Here is a 22,128-nt window from a genome sequence, read left to right as displayed (position 1 = left end):
ACAGGCAACAGACCTCATCAAATCCACATCCCACCACAACCCAAAATGTATTGTGCTCCACGTGGGGACTAACGACATCAAACGGGAGAGAGCTGCTCAAGGCGTGACAGAGAATATCAGACAACTGATAATGACAACACACGACAAATATCCAGATGCCGCTATTGTCATCTCCTCCATCCCGCCGAGGAATGACAAACACCTAATGGAGGTGACTCAAGATGTGAACAACTTCTTACACGTCCTCGGCCAGGAGTTACCCTTCGTTCATGTTGTCAACAATGACAACCTCAGTGACGGCGGAACAATCAAACAGTCTCTGTACAATCGTGACGGCTATCACCTGAACAGATCAGGACTGAAGGTGTTGGCTGCTAACTGGAAGTCTGCTATTCACCCCACCGTTGGTATGGGCACCTATAGCAGAGGCAGACGTTCGCTCCCACAGCAGACCAACACGGGAAACAAGACACGTCTTACAGAGAGAGACGGACGCTACCAACAAAGAAACCAGTTTAACCCCCCTGAGCCCCTGAACGGAGGCCATATAACTGGTGGTCAAGGCCATGTCTTCTCGCCGTACGTGCAAAGGAACCCCCGAGCAAACGACGGAGAGGCCCATCTACCGTGGCGACCACAGGACGGAACCGCTGACGGGTGGCGCCCCAACATGGGGTGGAGACAGCAGCCCATGGATTTCCAGCGCCGGCCGTTCCCTCCAACTCGCCGATACGACGACCCCTACGAGAGCTGGTTCCCAGAAGCCCAGTACGCACCCCGGCCATGGTTCCCGCCCAGGTACATCAGAGACGCCGACTACCATCAGTACCGTGAAGATGACTGGCGCGGCAAAGACCACTACGCAGGGTATTAACTTCCAACATTGTATCCGTAAATGTTTATTCACTAAAATTTAACACACTTACTGTACTTGTAATGAAAATAATCAGTTCTTCTAGTATTAAACGAATACGATATGTATATCATAGTACAAGTAACTTAAGCTTTATCCATAGAGCATTATCGCAAATAAGCGCAAAGTACGCATGTCGCAATAGTAGGGAAACAATAGTCCTCTTTCAGTTTTTGTATCGTTGAGATATATGAGGTGTTCTCTTAACATAGGCTTTTGGAACATCCACGGCCTAGGAAAAAAACTTAAGGAAGATAACTTTAGAAGTAGTGTAGACAACCTTGATTTCTTCTCTCTTATCGAAACCTGGAGTAATGAATCCTCAGAAATAGACATCCCAAATTTCCAACACTTTTCATCTTCGAGGAAAAAACATAGAAGGGCCAGAAGAAATTCTGGCGGAATTATCTTTTACTTTAGAAAAGAATTGGCGAAGTTTATAAGCAGAGAGCGCTCCAAATCGGATGACTTACTCTGGGTTCGAGTATCCAAAGAATTATTTGGTTTATCGAAAGATGTATTTATATGTACCGTTTATATAAGTCCTCTATACTCTCAAGTCCACAAAAGGACGGATAACTGTATTTTTGATATGTTAGAGAGGGATGTAGCATCTTTTAGTTCCAAAGGCTATGTTATTCTAGGGGGGGATTTCAACAGTCGGATAGGCTCCCTACAAGAAACCACCGAAGACCCCTTTGTTCCAGAACTTGAACCAGAAATGCCCCTCTCTAACCTTGACATCCCCAGAAACAACTCTGATAGAAATCTCCCTAATACTTTTGGCAAAAACCTAATTGATCTATGTACCCAAGCAGACCTTCGTATTCTTAATGGTCGTGTTCTAGGTGACTTAAATGGACGCTACACCTGCTATCAACCTAGAGGTTGCAGCACGGTGGACTATACCATCACAAGTAGCGCCCTTCTTCATAATATTAACGCATTCAAAGTCCACAATTTATCAGAGTTTTCAGATCACTGCCTGATAACTACGAACATATGTACGCCACATTGGAACATTCAAGACACAAAAATGACCAAATGCAAATTACGCCCCCTTCCAAAAAAGTTTGTTTGGGACGAAAATTCAGGTGAAAAATTCATCCGTGCTCTAAATAGCCCGATGATATCCGACAAACTAAACAACTTTTTATCTATTGGGCATGATATTACATCAACAACTCGTAACACTGATGAAGAAATTAGCAGGTTTCAGAATATTCTAGAAACAGCAGGAAAGTTATCATTAAAAATAAAATGTAACAGGAGAACCAAAGGACCAAAACAAAACAAAAAATGGTTTGACAAAACATGTTATGAGGCCCGGAAAGAACTAAGAAACCTCAGATATCTCCTTGTACACAACCCAAAAAATCCATCCCTAAGAGGTAGTTATTTTAAGAAAAAGAAAGAATTCAATAAACTTATTCGAAAACGCAAACGAGAATTCGAAAACAACTATCTAATGCGCCTTCAAAACCTCCAAGAAAATAATCCGACCGCTTTCTGGAACCTACTTAACGAACTCAAAAAGACCAACTCAGTACCTCAGGAAGATCTACCGGCCGACACATGGGTAGAACACTTCAGAACTATACACAGCAAATCCAGACTAAAACAAAAAACTTTTGATCTTAATTTTGAAAAGGAAATTCTTCACAAATTCCAGGCACTACAAAAATGTGAAGCAAGTCCAGGACCTTTAGATAATCCAATTACTGCATCAGAAATCAACGATGCAATAAAAGCCCTCAAGAACAAAAAAGCCAGCGGGGACGACATGATCATCAATGAAATGCTAAAAGCCGGAAAAATAATCCTATTGTCCCCTTTATTAAGACTATTTAACAGCACATTTTCGAAAGGAACTTTCCCCAAAACATGGTCCCAAAGTTATATTGTCCCGATCTTCAAAGCAGGGCGAAAAGATGACCCCAACAATTATCGGGGAATCGCCATTTCAAGCTGTTTAGGAAAACTGTTCTCTTCAATACTTAACAGAAGATTGTCAACCTTTCTTGAAGAAAAAGAAATAATAAAACCAAACCAAACAGGATTCCGAAAAAATTACAGGACATCTGATAACATCTTCATACTGAAAACCCTTATATCTAAATACACACAATCTGGAAAACGCTTATTTGCTTGCTTTGTAGATTTGTCAAAAGCCTTTGACTCCATCTGGCACGAGGGGCTATTGTACAAACTCCTTTCCAATGGCATTTCAGGAAAAGTCTTTGATCTAATCAAGGATTTATACAACCAGTCCGAAGCTAGTGTCAAAACTAAGACGGGCTTGACTGAAAATTTTCCTGTTGAAATTGGTGTACGTCAAGGTTGCGTTCTAAGCCCCACCTTATTCAACCTGTACATTAGTGACCTTATAGAGGAACTAAATGCAAAACACCTAGACGCCCCCCTGTTACAACTCTCAAAAGTAAATAGCCTATTTTATGCAGATGATATTGTTTTACTATCGGAAAGTAAGGAGGGACTACAGAAAGCAATTAATACTCTTGGCCGGTATTGCCAACAATGGAAGCTGACTGTCAACCTGGCGAAAACAAAAATTATAGTATTTAACAAAAGAGGCCTTTTATTCAATAATCTTAGTTTTTCGCTATGTTATAAAGAGATAGAGATAGTTTCATCATATTGCTACCTAGGAATTATGTTTACAGCAGGATGTACATTTAGCGCTGCCACGAAAAATCTACAAAAGAGAGCCTTAAGAGCAATGTATAACATCAGAAGTACGCTTGGGGAGACTAGATCTTCTGTATCACTGCATTGTAAACTGTTTGACACATGTATTGTACCGATATTATTGTATGGATCTGAAGTCTGGTGCAACAGTAATATGAATGACAAATCTCCGATAGAAACTGTACATCTAAAATTCTGTAAATATGTCCTTGGTGTTCGGAGGAACGCCAGTAATTTTGCATGTAGATCGGAACTGGGGCGTTTTCCGTTACAAATAGAGGCTCAAAGCAGAATGTACAGTTACTATGTTAGATTGGTTAACGAAGTACATACAGATAGTCTTCAATACGAAGCTTATATGGTACAGCAAGATCTAGATCGCCGAAAAACATCCTGCTGGTTATCTAATGTAAGAAAAATGTTAGAGGAGTCTGGTTTTGCCTTCCTATACATAAACGGTCCCTCAAACACACATTCGCATTCAAATGACCTAAAACAAAGATTGAAGGATATTTACATCCAAAAATTTAATTCAGAATTACACGCTAAAGGACGAAGAGAAAACCAAGGCAACAAATTAAGAACATACAAAACTTTAAAAAAAATATATGAAAGAGAAGCATATTTAAACATTGCAAACTTCGAACATCGCAGAGCGATGTGTAAACTTCGTATCAGTGACCACTCCCTACACATAGAATCTGGCAGGCAAAACCGTACCCCTCCAAATAATAGAACATGCGAATTCTGTGACGATCTATATGTTGAAGATGAAAGCCACTTTTTAATTGATTGTTCCTTATATAAAGATGAGCGGCAATCGTTGTTTAAGATAATAGAATTAGACAAGAAATGTACAAAAATGTCAAAACAGGATACTTTTATATACCTGATGTCATGTAAGAACGAATATATAATGGACAAAGTTTGTAGTCATATTTCCAAATGTTTCAAAAAGAGAGAAGAAACTACTAGGTGATCATCATTTAGTTTAGCAATATCCCACAGGTTGTATGTCTTAGTTTTTAGCATTAGAATGTAGCATTTTATCAATTTATGTTTTATATTATGTTCCCTACAGACCACATGTGGTCTTCTGTGCATTTAGCCCTTATGGGCAGGAATATGCAATAAAGACTATTATTATTAAAAATTCAAAAGTTGACACTACAGCTTTTAAAAGCCGAATTCATGGGACTGTGCTCCCTCCAAAAAAGCAGTCACGAATAAGACTCAGATGTTTAAAAAAGTTGTTACAGTGTCATCTTACGCTATGTACAGTTGCCGTCAGATGTGTAGTTATATTACAGACCTTCTGGAGTCCATCCCATCGAACTTCCTGCATTGGGTGCTGTTCCTCCTTATCGTAGCTCGCACATTTAAAGGCAGAACATCACATCACATCCTGTTGGCCCATTTATAGCTCACAATACACATCAACCTTACCACACTCCAGTACTATACAATACCAACACAAACAACATCATATGCGATCGGTCAAGGAAGGAAGACAGTATAAATCCCCCCTGGTGTTGGGATTTGACCGACTTAGTGCAGTCGTCTACGGCAGTCGTCAACACGAACAGTCGGATAAGCAGGTATGTTGCGTCTATAAAGGTGCTCTAGCTACATGAATGGGTACCGACAAAAATTCTACAAGGCACTCACAGTATTCTATAACTTTATGGAAAGACAACAAAGTTTACGTCAGAACCTGATATCGACAACGCGTATTTATTCTACGTGTTTAGAATGTCTTCAACATATTGCCTTTACTCATTTTACATATTCATGTTTGTAACAGTTGTTATTGAATGATTTAAATCTTACCCGACAAAGCATGTTGAGAAAGTAATACGTGTGTTTGTTTTATCAAGTAGGCTTTGCGAGCGTTGCAAAATGACAGTCGGTGCAGTCAAAAAGATGTTCACGCTCGCGCTTATAATCGTCATACTTCTGAAGCTGACCTCGGCAGACCCAGGTATGTGTGTATGTGTGTTTGTAAACGGTATGCATGTTTTCATTTATTCATTACTTTGCAAGGATAAGGTAATAGTTGTGTTGAAAGATACGTCGATGCAGGCGTGTGAAGACACTGTAAGGAAAAACTTTCTATCACAAAGGATGACAGACATAGTGATTCTTTGTTTTTCTCAAGGTCATGTGGGGTTCAAGGACACCGGGACTCACATCCCAACTAGTCTGTCAACGAGAGGAAGGTCGAAGGTCAACCGGGTATCGCCCAGCGTTATCTGGTCCTCACATCCACCCATAGCCACGAAGAACATCGAACAGGATGGTCGAAACAAGGGCGAGACGGAAGATAGTGCCGCCTCCAAACCTCCCGGGACGCCCGCTGGTATTGTCCCGTATAAGGGGATGTTACTCCGTACGGCGGACTGTTCTGACCCGGACATGGAAACTCCCGTCAAGGTGTTCGATATCTGTACGTAACACTGATGGCTATTAAACTGATAGTGCTGTTATATACATGTAGCTTATTTGTTTTCCTACAAGCTACCCACATTGCAATTGCACTGCACAAATCATTGATTGTCTAATTGTCATCAAAACTACCATTTAGTATTTCACTTTTAATATTCTTCATTCAGAGTCAATCTAGCATGGCATTGTACAGCAATAGATAATACTATTACATTGAAGTGGTTGTGAGGACTTTTTTGTGTTAGTTGCAGATATGTGGCAGCTGATCGCCCTAGCGGCAATGGTGTGCCTAGCAGTCTCACTGATCGTGACCTTTGTCCTCTGCGTGCTCCTGTTCCGCATGCGCGTTACAAAGGAGCTGGAGAGAGACTTACAGGATAGACAGGTTGGTGTAAACAGTGAGCTATTTTAGGTATTAAACATTCATGATCTTTCCTCTGAATCAGAGTTGAGCTCGTTCTTCTCTAGAATTTACTCTCGTAACCCACTGTGCCGATTGAAGAAGAGACCGACAAGGAGCGGTCTAAACTGGAAGAACATCTTACCTGACCGTAAACTCTACACTACTCTGCACGTCCTACACTGCTCTGCTCTGCTCTGCTCTGCTCTGCTCTGCTCTGCTCTGCTCTGCTCTGCTCTGCTCTGCTCTGCTCTGCTCTGCTCTGCCCTGCTCTACTCTACTCTGCTCTGCTCTGCTCTGCTCTGCTCTGCTCTGCTCTGCTCTGCTCTGCTCTGCTCTGCTCTGCTCTGCTCTGCTCTGCTCTGCTCTGCTCTGCTCTACTAATCTGAGCTGTGTTCTACTTCCACAGCCCATGAAACCTGACCTAGGTGACACTACAAGCTACGTGTCGTTCAACAGTCCGGATGACGACATGCCTGACGACCTCCCCATCAAGATCGTCATCCAGGACACAGAAATGGAGGACAGAGAAGAGAGGAACGAACCGCGTCCGAACATGTCAACCTTCAAGATCAGGAAGATGACTCCTGTCTGAATGGGCATTAGGTTATCTGTAGAGCAATCCAGCAGAAAATAATGTCATATACCCCTCTCTTCTCATTTGTGCACATTGTTGAGATATGTTGTAAGCACTTAACATTTCATACGTTAAGTCGTTTACTTATAAGGTTGTTGGTAATAACTAAGTCGCCAGGGGTCGCTGGGCAACCAACGCTTGTTTCTTTATTAGCGGGTTCAGCACCGTACTATGTATCCTTTGGTGCAGGAGAAGAAAACAAATGAGAGGATATTTTGTCAGATATGTTCATTTTATTGAGTAACAAGCACGTATTTCATCCCGAGAACTCGCAGGTTATCAGTATCCTAGCAGCAATACTCTTTTATATGACCTCAGTCGGTAGGTATAGACCATGGTAAAATGCTAATTCACATCAGCCCTACAGTACCGACTGTGGCTAAACAGCCCTATACGAGAATGGCAGTCTCTGCCACATAAATCACATCTGTAAGCTGACTCAGTTCTGTTGCAATGCTCTACAATGATAGCAAAGCTATGTAACACGCATTTGTAGAACGTCTGTAACTACTTATGACTTCTAAGGTTCAGTTCACTACTCAAGTACCGTTCAATATAACCAGCACTGTCAGGCTGAGTATAATAGAAGTATACTATATGATACTAACGCCAGTAAGTAACACGTGCAACATACAGAATAAACGCTCATTAACTGAATAATATAGCATTTTCCCTGGTTTATACTTCTTTTACATTTAAAGGCTCTTGTACATTCCGTTTGATAAGTAAATATCATTACATAGACCAACTAGTTATGATAAAGACATCTATGATTTTAGATCTACATGTATAAGGATTTTAGCACAGATATTTGTGATGTAAGTTCCAATTACCATTACAATCCTGTTCCATCTCCATCGCACCCCTTTTCCAACACTACATACTGACATAGATATGTTTCAATTTGTCTTATATATGGCGTTACTATGAATATTGTATTGTTCGAATATCTATCATCATCGTGAGAATCTACACTGTAAACGGACAAGAGGAAGGAAACAGGAAAAAGGTACGATGATGAGATGGGACAATTTGGACTCAAACGGCAGACGACACAATTGCAAGACGGAGACGGGCTCTTAACTAGAGGAAACAGGAACAAAACAGACACAGATTTTAATCAGAAAACATGACGCTACCACTGGACGACGATAAACGTACAAACAGATGACGCTTATTGGTGGTTTGAAATATTCACACGGTACCCAAAAAAATAATAAAAATAATGTGTACTTGGCCTTGCGAAATAAGGACATTTTAAGATGAAAACGAAAACGTGCTGACATGCAAACTATGCTACACATATGGACAGAAAACAATTGACTGACAACAGACAAGAGCGCCACTATACGAGAATTATCTAAACTACAGAACACGAGAAGAGGTGCTAAAGTATGCTAGGACAGGACAGGACAACACTACAAAGAACGCGGGCATGATAACAAACTGGGGGACAGTTACGTTGACATCTAAACATATGGGATTCACAAACAAAACGACGAAAGGGTAAACAATGAGACACAAGTATAAGTTTAAGGCAACAAGTGAAAGAATAGACATCACAGTACACAGACAGTCGACCATTTTAGTGACAAATACACAGCACAAAACGAGATACAGGTACAAAATTTAGATACATAATAACACGGCATTGACGTATACAACATACACTGACGGACAAACAAACGGAAACAAACATGGTCACACTTCTACACAAGATATTGACTTACACAACACACACTTACGGAAGAACAAACGTACACAAACATTGCCACACTCCTACACAAGACAATAACTACGCAACATACACTGACGAACGAACAAACGTTCACAAACATCGTCACACTTCTACACAAGACAATGACTACGCAACACACACTGACGAACGAACAAACGTTCACAAACATCGTCATACTTCGACTGACGACATTGACGTACATGACATACACTGGCGAGCGTATAAAGGCGCACAAACATGGTCACACTTGTACCGACGACATAGACGTACACATCATACACTGACGAACAAACGCACACACACATGGTAACAATTCTACACAAGACATTGATTACACAACATACACCGGCGAACGAACAAACGTACACAATCATGGTCACACTTCTACACACGATATTGACGTACACAACACACACTGACGGACGAACAAACGCACACAAATATATTCACACTTCTAAAAAAGACATTGACTACACAACATACACTGACGAACGAGCAATCGTGCACAAACATTGTCACACTTCTATCAACGACATTGACGTACACAACATAATCTGACCGACGAACAAACGCATACAAACCTGGTCACACTTCTAAACAAGACTTTGAATACCCAACATACACTGACGAACGAACATTGACGTACACAAACATGGTCACTCTTCTACCAACGACATTGACGTACACAACATAATCTGACCGACGACCAAACGCATACAAACCTGGTCCGACACTTCTTAACAAGACATTGAATACCTAACATACACTGACGAACGATCATTGACGTACACAAACATGGTCACTCTTCTACCAACGACATTGACGTACGCAACATACACTGATGAACGAATAAGCGTACACAAACAAGGTCACACTTCTACACTAGGCACTAACGTACGCAACATACACTGAAGAACGAACAAATGTACACAGACATGGTTACACTTCTACACACGACATTGACGTACACAACACACACTTACTGACGAACAAACGTAGACAAACAAAGCCATGCTTCTACACAAGGCATTGGCGTATACAACATACAATGACGAACAAAGAAACGTACATAATCATGGTTACACTTCTACACAAGGCATGGACTGACACAACATACACTGATGAATAGACAAACGTACGCAAACATAATCACACTTTTATACAAGACATTAACGTACACAACATACACTGACGAACGAACAAACGTACACAGACATGGTCACAATTCTACTCAAAATATTGTCGTATCAAACATACAATGACGAACTAACGCACACAGACATGGTCACAAGTCTACTCAAAACATTGTCGTATCAAACATACACCGACGAACTAACGCACACAGACATGGTCACAATTCTGCTCAAAACATTGTCGTATCAAACATACACCGACGAACTAACGCACACAGACATGGTCACAATTCTACTCAAAACATTGTCGTATCAAACATACACCGACAAACTAACGCACACAGACATGGTCACAATTCTACTCAAAACATTGTCGTATCAAACATATACCGACGAACTAATGCACACAGACATGGTCACAATTCTACTCAAAACATTGTCGTATCAAACATACACCGACGAACTAACGCACACAGACATGGTCACAATTCTACTCAAAACATTGTCGTATCAAACATACACCGACGAACTAACGCACGCAGACATGGTCACAATTCTACTCAAAACATTGTCGTATCAAACATACACCGACGAACTAACGCACACAGACATGGTCACAATTCTACTCAAAACATTGTCGTATCAAACATATACCGACGAACTAATGCACACAGACATGGTCACAATTCTACTCAAAACATTGTCGTATCAAACATACACCGACGAACTAACGCACGCAGACATGGTCACAATTCTACTCAAAACATTGTCGTATCAAACATACACCGACGAACTAATGCACACAGACATGGTCACAATTCTACTCAAAACATTGTCGTATCAAACATATACCGACGAACTAACGCACACAGACATGGTCACAATTCTACTCAAAACATTGTCGTATCAAACATACACCGACGAACTAACGCACACAGACATGGTCACAATTCTACTCAAAACATTGTCGTATCAAACATATACCGACGAACTAACGCACACAGACATGGTCACAATTCTACTCAAAACATTGTCGTATCAAACATACACCGACGAACTAACGCACACAGACATGGTCACAATTCTACTCAAAACATTGTCGTATCAAACATACACCGACGAACTAATGCACACAGACATGGTCACAATTCTACTCAAAACATTGTCGTATCAAACATATACCGACGAACTAACGCACACAGACATGGTCACAATTCTACTCAAAACATTGTCGTATCAAACATACACCGACGAACTAACGCACACAGACATGGTCACAATTCTACTCAAAACATTGTCGTATCAAACATATACCGACGAACTAACGCACACAGACATGGTCACAATTCTACTCAAAACATTGTCGTATCAAACATACACCGACGAACTAACGCACACAGACATGGTCACAATTCTACTCAAAACATTGTCGTATCAAACATACACCGACGAACTAACGCACACAGACATGGTCACAATTCTACTCAAAACATTGTCGTATCAAACATACACCGACGAACTAATGCACACAGACATGGTCACAATTCTACTCAAAACATTGTCGTATCAAACATATACCGACGAACTAACGCACACAGACATGGTCACAATTCTACTCAAAACATTGTCGTATCAAACATACACCGACGAACTAACGCACACAGACATGGTCACAATTCTACTCAAAACATTGTCGTATCAAACATATACCGACGAACTAACGCACACAGACATGGTCACAATTCTACTCAAAACATTGTCGTATCAAACATACACCGACGAACTAACGCACACAGACATGGTCACAATTCTACTCAAAACATTGTCGTATCAAACATACACCGACGAACTAATGCACACAGACATGGTCACAATTCTACTCAAAACATTGTCGTATCAAACATATACCGACGAACTAACGCACACAGACATGGTCACAATTCTACTCAAAACATTGTCGTATCAAACATACACCGACGAACTAACGCACACAGACATGGTCACAATTCTACTCAAAATATTGTCGTATCAAACATACACCGACGAACTAACGCACACAGACATGGTCACAATTCTACTCAAAACATTGTCGTATCAAACATATACCGACGAACTAACGCACACAGACATGGTCACAATTCTACTCAAAACATTGTCGTATCAAACATACACCGACGAACTAACGCACACAGACATGGTCACAATTCTACTCAAAACATTGTCGTATCAAACATACACCGACGAACTAATGCACACAGACATGGTCACAATTCTACTCAAAACATTGTCGTATCAAACATACACCGACGAACTAACGCACACAGACATGGTCACAATTCTACTCAAAACATTGTCGTATCAAACATATACCGACGAACTAACGCACACAGACATGGTCACAATTCTACTCAAAACATTGTCGTATCAAACATACACCGACGAACTAACGCACACAGACATGGTCACAATTCTACTCAAAATATTGTCGTATCAAACATACACCGACGAACTAACGCACACAGACATGGTCACAATTCTACTCAAAACATTGTCGTATCAAACATATACCGACGAACTAACGCACACAGACATGGTCACAATTCTACTCAAAACATTGTCGTATCAAACATACACCGACGAACTAACGCACACAGACATGGTCACAATTCTACTCAAAACATTGTCGTATCAAACATATACCGACGAACTAACGCACACAGACATGGTCACAATTCTACTCAAAACATTGTCGTATCAAACATACACCGACGAACTAACGCACACAGACATGGTCACAATTCTACTCAAAACATTGTCGTATCAAACATACACCGACGAACTAACGCACACAGACATGGTCACAATTCTACTCATGAAATTGACGTGCACAACATTCACTGACGAACGAACATACACAGATTCTACTCATAAGTCACAACATTGATGTACCTAACATATGTATACACTGACGAACGATATACACAAAACACTGTTGAGGACCACATAGTAACACTTCGACCAACGACATTGACGTATATTACATACACTGACGAACGAACAAAACACACAAACGAATGGATATACACACATTAAAGAACAGACTAACACACATTTTTGCAAACACACCCACATCCTCACAGAAAGAGGGATAGCAAGAGACAAGCACACGGAGAAAGACACAGAGAGATACGGAGAGGCATAGAGAGAGAGAGAGAGAGACGGAAAGAAAGATAGATAGATAGATAGATACGAAAAGATAGAGATACGGAAAAACAGAGACTGATACTGAAAGACGGAGGGAGATACGGAAAGACAGAGACTGGTACTGAACGACAGATAGATACGGAAAGATAGAAATACGGAAAGACAGAGACTGATACTGAAAGACGGAGGGAGATACGGAAAGACAGAGACTGATACGAAACGACAGAGGGAGATACGGAAAGATAGATCTAAAGGGTGATATGGAAAGACAGAAAGATACGGAAAAACAGATCGAGAGGAAGATAAAGAAAGACAAAGGGAGATTCGAAAAGACTGAGATATACAGAAAGACAGAGTGATACGGGAAGACAGAGATAGATGAAAACAGAGAGGTACGGAAAGACGGAGCGACACAGAAAGACAGACAGATATACATACAGCAGGACAGACGGACGAAAACTGACAAAATGTATGGTAACATGTAACACTCACAGACTACAGTGGTAAAAGATAGGGCTAATGCCATGGCTCACGGGGATGAACAACGAACTTCAGAACATTCAGATAAACCTCACATGTACTAGTAACTGACTCACACTACACACACCACACTGCATGTCAATACGTGCACATTTCACAACACCGCACAAACGTATCAAAACATAACAATCACGCGTACATACACTAACGAGAAATGTTCAGGCACAACCTTCAAATCGTTACGCCCATTTAGTCATGAACAAAACACACCACAAAACAGACGGAGACGAGTTTGACAAACATAGAAAAATAGTTTATTTGTGATAAATATATAGGTTCAAAAGAAATGTAAAATATACAGTGAACTTGACGTCAGACAGCAAACTGACAAGATAATAAAAATTATTAAAATTTTTTCGACACATCAGAACTGAACGAACAGAGGACAACACTTACGGTCGGACGTACAGATACACAACACAAACGTACAGTTGGGATGAACAAATTTGGTGCGAAATAGTTGGTAGGAGAATGAATAAAAGTGTTGGCCATAATGGCGAGTTTACGGTGTTATGGAACAGGGGTGGAATATGGACATGGGCTATTTTACAAGTATTGGACGTTTACGTATATTTGCATCAATACAATCTACGAGAAAAGTTAGGCATGAGAAATATGTGAATGATCATGAGTATCCATATGGTACATTTAAAAAAAAAGACTGAAATGTTCGTATTCACAGCACCTGGACAGAAATATTACATGTACAGTTCCTGTTTATTAATTATTACTTGCATAGTGACCGATGGCTGTCTTCTTTACGTGTTGACCGTTACCGTAGGCCGTACCACCGTGTGTGCCGACGGTTAGCTCCATCCGGACGTCGCTAGCGCGCTGTGTGTGCAGAAGTTGAGTGACGATGGCGTCAGGTTCATTGCTGTATCTACGCGTCATGTCGTGTATGGCAGTCGCTCAGTGCCACTCCTAAATAAATTATAAAACAGACATTGACAGAAGTTCAACACTTGAACAGTATGCAGAAAAAGCAAGCAACAGAATATCAAAGTAACATACATTCGGTCCGCTTCAGTATAATGGCTGGGTAAAATGATTTCTACGTGTCCAAATAAAGGGGAACATACAAAGCGCGTGTTTTGTTAGGACACGTGTAGCTGGCTATGTCTCCACCCCAAAGTTTATTCAGTTGATACCGATCCATCATGGGTTGTCAATCCTGCACGCTTTTCATCACAACTGGCGAAGCTACTTATTAGGACGGTGGTCATGTGATAATGTAATGCAGCCTCGAATGAATAACATTATAATGTACGAAACGCAGAGCATGCCATCAATAGTATAATATTCACTTGAAAGTTCATCTGTCTTCACTTGGTAGAAGTCATTCTGTATCAAAGTTAAACTACAATTTCCACAAGTATTTGGACTTATCCAAACTGGAGTTGATCAGTCAAAAATTTGGGCAAGTCCAAAAACTTGTGTTGGAAATTGTAGTTTAACTTTGATACAGAATAGTATGGTACAATTGCTCACCATGGAGTAAAACGCATCTCTATTGGTGCAGCGGAACTGGGATGACCTTGTTGCCAATGGTGATGACCCGGTCGTTGCTTTGCAATTTGCCGCTGTCTTGTCTGTCCCGGCACTTGAGATGGTGACTGAGGTCTGCCATGTGTTACTGTGGTCCTGGCGTGTCCTTGGCCGCCTGTGAATTAATGCATAGTAACTACATTGTAACGTAACGATAAAATAACAGCATATTATTAAGATCTTGTCTGAAAAATCAAAGTTTTGAGGAGGACATTTTCAGTAGTCTCATGGTAGCTGATAGGTCATCACTCTTACTCAGCACTTGACCATTTTTAGTCAAATCATTGACTATCAACGTTCATTCAGTAAGAAAAATAATCCCTCGAGGTTTCATCATTATCATTCATAACTACAGGATGACAATAGTGCAATTGATACAAAAGTATACAAGGTACAACATTGATTTGAAGAGAGAAAAAAAAAAACAGACGAAGAGTCAAAGGTTGTACCTGAGAATAAGGCAAATATAGGGACAAGCCTTGTTACGCTGTTAACACAACGTGTCGACCCTGCTGGTTCGCACTACCTGCGGCGGCGAGTCGTGAGAGGGCGGCTGCCCGGCGGGTGGTGGTAGGGTGGGAGACGGCTGGTGGGAGGGCGGCGGCCCGGTGGTCCCGTCCGTCCTAGGACCACACAACAAAACACGACTCATTACGCTATACCAATGGGCGGATTGCTTTGGTTGACAAGTTCAAAATTTGTTGCATTTGCTATCTACGCCACTGAAATTTTCATAGACAGCAGTAATACATAGAAAAAAGCTGCTTATATCGGACCAGAATTTTTCTCTACATCCTAAGACTTTCAATAAAAAAAAATCAGACTATCATATCTTTTACGAAATGCTAAAAGCACAGCCCACTAGCATCGTTCCATGCAATAGTTCGCTACTGAGCACTGCGCATGCTGGCAATTGCCAGGAGTTCAATTTCCCACAGCTTCATACAGTACAGATTTGACTACAGAATCATATACGCTATCTTCTTAAAAACATATTCCTCTCATTTGCCTCTCATATGCCGAGAGAATCACACGCTTACCTCCCGTGACGATCAGACCCCGGGTTGTTTGACTGTGTCGCGTGCCGTCTACGCCACGTTATCCCTTTATATATAACCGATGGGTTTTTATTAGAATGCACCTGCTATTTTTTTTCTCGGAAGAGTCCACAGTACACGTGCGGGCAATCCCCCAAATATGGGCATGGGTCCAACAATTTCTGCGGTCAGCTGCGCGAAACCTTGCGCAAACTATGTGCTGACAGGGGGATATCAGAACTACATACCAGAACACAGAATATGGATGTTTTCCGCTTATAATTACTTCCATTTTTTAAAATTTTGAACGCCTTGACGATCGACATGGAATTAAACTGCAACAGGAGCAGAATAGACAAATTCTAATCCAGTATTGCTCGATAGCTTCTTGTCTTTAGAATAGTTTCCCTGTCTGTGATTATTCAGCTGAAAATCCGAGAATAGCTAAAGAACAACAGGCCGAGTTATGCCCCGCTGCGCCACGCGTGCCACTTGCCTGTTGTTTACACAGTTGTTGTCTTGTACGCAACAGTTGTTAATGTCGCCTGGCGGTGTGGTACTGATGTCACCAGGGTGATGCATCGGCTCAGGGGTGCAGCAGGACAGGAACTATATTTTCTCTGTTGTTGTGTTGTTTCTAAATATTACCACCCTTATCACTAAACTGATGACACAGCATGACGGATTTTTTATTTTTTTTTAAATCATAGTTTATACAGCCGCAGCACTATGTACTTCAGGAATATCGCAACACTGAAGATCTTTGAATCGGCACAAAAGAAGCTCGAAAGAATGACAATCATATAGAAACTAACTGTTAGTCTATTTTTTACATTTTACATTCATATCAAACGCACCAAAGAAAATTTGTTGTTGTGGTCAGTGGTAGGTCCAATATTTGGTAGTGCCCCCCTCCCCACTCCGACGGTGCGCGCAACTGGACATGTCGATGTACATGCAATGCACCCGCTGTCACCTCTCACGCCTACGGTCAGAAGACCGGTACACGTATTTGGGGACAGAATTACTAAATTGTTACTGTACGTAATGATAGACTTTATAAATACCCTCCATAACAAAACACAACGAATCACAGTAAACATTTCCAAAAACGTAACCCCCAACTTTGGTGGTACATGATGTGGGGTTTGTTGTTTATTCACTTTCATTAAAACTGCTTAACTGAGATTGAATCAAGTGGTCACCGTAAAAAATACGTAAGTCCACACAAAACGCAATTGCATTGTATCAACAACCAGAATATAAACTATACACATAGTGTGAACCGATATATTTAAATTTGGTTCTCTCATGGAATGAGAGAAGAACTGTATAACGCGACAATTGTAACTGGTAGAATGTATGGCAACTGACGCACATGAGAGTTTAACTATTGTGCTAATAGTAAACAAATACAAAGAACAAATCTAATCTATGACTGGATAGTGAATATTAGAACCATATCATATGCATATCATATCGATGCCCGAGTGGTCTGCAGCTACAAGAAGAATTTTTGCGTGGCTGTGACTCTTGCCACTTGGGTGACAAGAACAACATCTGTGCCAACTGGTATGGTACTATTTTTGTCAGACACGGCGCGTAGCGTCGTGTTCTTTGGCCATAAGGTTGTAACTCTTGCAACTGCAGGCCATTATAAATATGTAATGTGTGAAACTTGATGATGGAACAAAGTAAGAGGTGCACCACCATCCGTCAGAGATCAAAGGTCAACTCGTAATCTTCTGAAAATAACTCTTGACTGGGGAGCAGCATGGTAGATTATTGGAGTACTGTATAGCTGTCTTCATTCATACAATTATGTACCTAATAGCATATTCGTATCATGCACTGGTGTTTTATCGCATTGGGTCTATTATTGACAAATATTGATATAGAGATTATGAGTTCTATTCTCAGAGTCTATGATTTTCCGGTGATGTTTTTAGAGCATTTTTAGGATTAATTTTTAAGGATCCTGTTTTATTTGTTTAGACTTGGGTGGTTTATTTGATACCTTCATTTTCTTGATAAGAGGCATCTATGTAGAAATTAGGTGAATTTTAAGCTTTAATGCTATTTGAAATTTTAAGTTCTGACCTTGAAGTTACCTTTGATTTTCATTAAGTATAACTTAAGATTATCATCTTAAAGGAAAGGGAACTATTCATCAATAAGATAAGTTAATGTCTATAAGACTCTATCAATAACGACATCTGTATCAATAAACAACCAACACAAGAAGATTCGGGAGAAGAAATTTTATTGATTACAAGGACACAGGACGATACACAAAGAAAGAAAACTCATGTAACATCCATTTTGGAGTCTGAACTACAACATTTGTGGTATTTAGCAGCCTTGTTGTTGGTGTACAACAATACTCATTTGGATTTGTAGACAACAAATATACAATAACAAATAAAGCAGTGACAGAGACGTGACTTACGAACTCAAGTTGAACAAAACAAAGGCAGACCTCCCGCCGCAAGGTCCAACACGTGAAACCTGTCATTATTCCAATCCTCCAACTTTATAGAAGGTTTCCAGGAAGAAACCGGCTCTCATCAACTGAACGCCACCTCTTTGCCACCCTCGAGCTTCGAATCCACACTACTTTGCCTGATCAATGTGTTTTGTTTACATGGTCCCGTGAATTTGTGAAAGAACACAACAGAAGTAGACAGTGAACAGCGATACATGCACGACGAACAACCGAGACGGTAGGACGATGGTTGACCAGCTTAGAAGCACTTGCGGTGGACAATGGCGGGGCCGGCCTCGTCGTACTCGGACTTCTTGATCCACATGGATGCGAAGGTGGACAGGGAGGCCAAGATGGAGCCACCGATCCAGCAGGAGTACTTCCTCTCGGGAGGAGCGATGATCTTGATCTTCATGGTGCTGGGAGCAAGAGCCACCATCTCCTTCTGCATACGGTCACCGATGCCAGGGAACATGGTGGTGCCACCAGACAGGACGTTGTTGGCGTACAGGTCCTTACGGACGTCGATGTCGCACTTCATGATGCTGTTGTAGACGGTCTCATGAACACCAGCAGACTCCATACCTGCCAGATAAGACAACAAAGACTTGGTAAATATCACAGCTTTACGACTAGAAAATCACAGACAGGACTTATTACACATCTTACAGATAACTGTGCGGAGGTACTCGGTGACTTAAAAGTCGTATTGCGTTTTACAAGACGAAAGGAAGAGATGAAATAGAGGAAAACGTAAAGTGTTAGACGTACCCAGGAAGGAAGGCTGGAAGAGAGCCTCAGCGCAACGGAACCTCTCGTTGCCGATGGTGATGACCTGTCCATCAGGCAGCTCGTAGCTCTTCTCCAGGGAGGTGGAGGTGGCTGCCGTCAACATCTCCTGCTCGAAGTCCAGGGCGACGTAGCCCAGCTTCTCCTTGATGTCACGGACGATCTCACGCTCAGCTGCATGTCAAAAATATTCAATTTAAACCATGTGATGGTAAAATACATCATAATGCTCAGTAATGGTTACGTTGAAGCCAAAAATGCAACATAATTGTTGTCGAAAGTGTTCGGGTGGAGGCAATTAAAGAAACCTACCGGTGGTGACGAAGGCGTAGCCACGGTCGCACATGACCCTCATCAGGTAGTTGGTCAGCTCACGGCCGGCCAAGTCCAGACGAAGGATCGCGTGGGGCATGGCGTAACCCTCGTAGATGGGCACAGTGTGGGAGACACCATCGCCGGAGTCCAGCACGATACCAGTCGTACGACCGGAAGCGTACAGGCACAGGACAGCTTGGATGCACACGTACATGGCAGGAGAGTTGAAGGTCTCGAACATGATCTAAAGGTTGTACAAAACGGAGTAGTTGTGAGAAAAAAAGGTATGAACAGACAATGTGTGCTGCACAAAAATGTTGCAAGACAAATTGAAACGATTTACAGTCTTAGGACGCCGTCTGGCAATTTGCCATGGTATTCTTTTCAGTCTCACTAATAGAAAAATCATCAACGTAAAGCAAAGGGTTTTCGTTGGCATCACTGACCTGGGTCATCTTTTCCCTGTTGGCCTTGGGGTTGAGGGGAGCCTCTGTCAGCAGGCAGGGGTTCTCCTCTGGGGCGATACGCAGCTCGTTGTAGAAGGTGTGATGCCAGACCTTCTCCATATCGTCCCAGTTGGTGACGATGCCGTGCTCGACTGGGTACTTCAGGGTGAGGATACCCCTCTTGCTCTGAGCCTCGTCGCCAACGTAGGCGTCCTTTTGACCCATACCGACCATCACGCCCTGATGTCTTGGGCGGCCGACGATGGATGGGAAGACAGCCCTAGGGGCGTCGTCGCCGGCGAAGCCAGCCTTGACCAGTCCGGAGCCATTGTCACAGACCAGGGGAGTAGCTTCCTCCTCTTCGTCGTCGCACATGTTGGTCGGTTGAGTGTTTTACGCCTGTAACATACATGAACACAACTGGTTAGAATGGAACTATAAAGGAAACGGCGTTTGATCAAATGTAAAAGGCCATATCTAGAGTGCATTTTATCCGACGCTTGTAATAAGCAATCGCGTCCAGTAAAATCGGTATGATTTTATTCCGTGAGAAGATTTTGAGGAATCATTTGCTGTTCTGTTTCTGCCCCCATGCTTTTATCTGTTCCAGACATGGTAGAGCATGCAAAATCACGAGCCTTTGCCTCTACTTTCTTTAGCTCTTCCAACCGTTTGAAAGGCTTTAATAACAAAAATGCTGCAACGTGATTACTAGGCTGCTTATGCTTCAGTCCAATTTAGATAAATAGAATAGTTTTAGGCCACCCGCTAACTACAAGAGGAACCGCGTACAGGCAAATTTTTGCGACTTGTTTCCATTGAGGCATAGAAGCATGAGAGGAAATTTGGTTCTTTTCTAGTAGAGCATGCATAAACAATGGCGTTTGCATTCCCCAACTTCTATCATGCTTCCATCGGGAGATCCAATGGCCAGGCGCTTGGCTTGAGTCCAATTTAAAAACTCGGAGACTCAGTTGAGTCAGATGCCGCAACACAAGAAAAAAACGTCTGCTCAAGAAACAATCGTTCTGTTTGGTTCTGTTCTAGTAGAGCATGCATAAACATTGGCGTTTGCATTCCCAATTTTTTTATCCAAAAGGCTATGACCAGGCGCTTGGCTTGAGTCCAATTTGGAAACTCAGAGACTCAGTTGAGTCAGACCCCGCAATACAAGAAGAAATTTCCGCTCAAGAAACAGTAGTGAAATGCCATTGCAGAAAGCAAAGCAACCGCCCAGTCCCAACACACTGCAGCACTCAGTACCTACCTTTGCTGACAAAAGATACCACTTCGGTGAAGCCTGTAGCTTTGGTGACCGAGCAGAGGCTTCCCCCCCTTTTATACAGTTTAGAGCGCTCCTGATTTGCATAATCACCGCCAGCTTCACAAATGCTGTCTGCCCAAAATAGTAGGGAAACCTCATATCGCACATACTTTCGTTGGGTCAAAATGTGACCTGTCCAACCATGAAGCACTTGTGTCCACAATTAGGTTAGACTAACAATAAACGTGAATCGGTCAGCATCTTTGCATCATGGTCATTTTCACGTCTTTTCTTGCTCCAACTTTGAAAACCAACAGCAGATTTCTATACAACTTTAAACTGCGCTTACTATGTACTTTGTTACACCAGTTTTCACCACGTTAATTATACAAAACTTTTCTGAAAAAGTTGAACCGGAATACCATCGGTTGTTATTTTACAAAAATGGCCGCCATGCCTTACCAAACATGGGCCACAATTCCCCGAACTGGGCGCTAACTTTAAAATGCACCATCGACATATTTC

General features: G+C 41.7%; 2 protein-coding genes and 1 long non-coding RNA gene across 4 annotated transcripts; 1 reads left to right on the top strand and 2 right to left on the bottom strand.

Annotated features, from left to right (window-relative positions):
• The first annotated feature begins 5,503 nt into the window (after positions 1-5,503).
• LOC136443408 (uncharacterized) lies at positions 5,504-7,766 on the top strand. Of its 2 annotated transcripts, none has more exons than XM_066440632.1 (4): positions 5,504-5,603; positions 5,781-6,068; positions 6,319-6,452; positions 6,877-7,766. In XM_066440632.1, the coding sequence occupies exons 1-4, from the start codon at positions 5,522-5,524 to the stop codon at positions 7,060-7,062; spliced, it is 690 nt and encodes a 229-aa protein (XP_066296729.1). In that variant the 5' UTR covers positions 5,504-5,521; the 3' UTR covers positions 7,063-7,766. The 2 variants fall into 2 exon arrangements, with proteins under 2 accessions (XP_066296729.1, XP_066296728.1); XM_066440631.1 differs by having other exon boundaries at positions 6,313-6,452.
• Positions 7,767-13,950: 6,184 nt separating this feature from the next.
• On the bottom strand, positions 13,951-16,433 carry LOC136443409 (uncharacterized). The gene is made up of 4 exons (XR_010757147.1): positions 16,308-16,433; positions 15,717-15,890; positions 15,211-15,382; positions 13,951-14,643 (listed from the first exon to the last, which is right to left on the bottom strand). It is a non-coding gene; the product is annotated as an uncharacterized lncRNA (long non-coding RNA).
• Positions 16,434-18,550: 2,117 nt separating this feature from the next.
• Positions 18,551-21,704, bottom strand: LOC136443997 (actin, muscle). Its single transcript, XM_066441388.1, has 5 exons — positions 21,607-21,704; positions 20,340-20,738; positions 19,891-20,137; positions 19,561-19,752; positions 18,551-19,374 (listed from the first exon to the last, which is right to left on the bottom strand). Exons 2-5 carry the CDS (start codon positions 20,712-20,714, stop codon positions 19,049-19,051), a joined length of 1,140 nt encoding a protein of 379 aa, XP_066297485.1. The 5' UTR covers positions 20,715-20,738; positions 21,607-21,704; the 3' UTR covers positions 18,551-19,048.
• Between the last annotated feature and the right edge of the window lie 424 nt (positions 21,705-22,128).

The sequence above is a fragment of the Branchiostoma lanceolatum genome, chromosome 10 (genome assembly GCF_035083965.1).
Source record: "Branchiostoma lanceolatum isolate klBraLanc5 chromosome 10, klBraLanc5.hap2, whole genome shotgun sequence".
Classification (NCBI taxonomy): Eukaryota; Metazoa; Chordata; class Leptocardii; order Amphioxiformes; family Branchiostomatidae; genus Branchiostoma; species Branchiostoma lanceolatum.
The sequence above is the reverse complement of the archived record's forward strand: the minus strand, read 5'-3'. Positions and strand labels throughout refer to the sequence as shown.

Coding starts and splice junctions, on each gene's coding strand:
- LOC136443408 (XM_066440631.1), top strand. CDS start 5,522: ATGACAGTCGGTGCAGTCAAAAAGATGTTCACGCTCGCGCTTATAATC. Junction 6,069..6,312: donor CGTCAAGGTGTTCGATATCT/GTACGTAACACT, acceptor TTTTTGTGTTAG/TTGCAGATATGTGGCAGCTG. Junction 6,453..6,876: donor GAGACTTACAGGATAGACAG/GTTGGTGTAAAC, acceptor CTACTTCCACAG/CCCATGAAACCTGACCTAGG.
- LOC136443997 (XM_066441388.1), bottom strand. CDS start 20,714: ATGTGCGACGACGAAGAGGAGGAAGCTACTCCCCTGGTCTGTGACAAT. Junction 20,138..20,339: donor ACAGGGAAAAGATGACCCAG/GTCAGTGATGCC, acceptor TACAACCTTTAG/ATCATGTTCGAGACCTTCAA. Junction 19,375..19,560: donor CTTCCAGCCTTCCTTCCTGG/GTACGTCTAACA, acceptor CTTATCTGGCAG/GTATGGAGTCTGCTGGTGTT.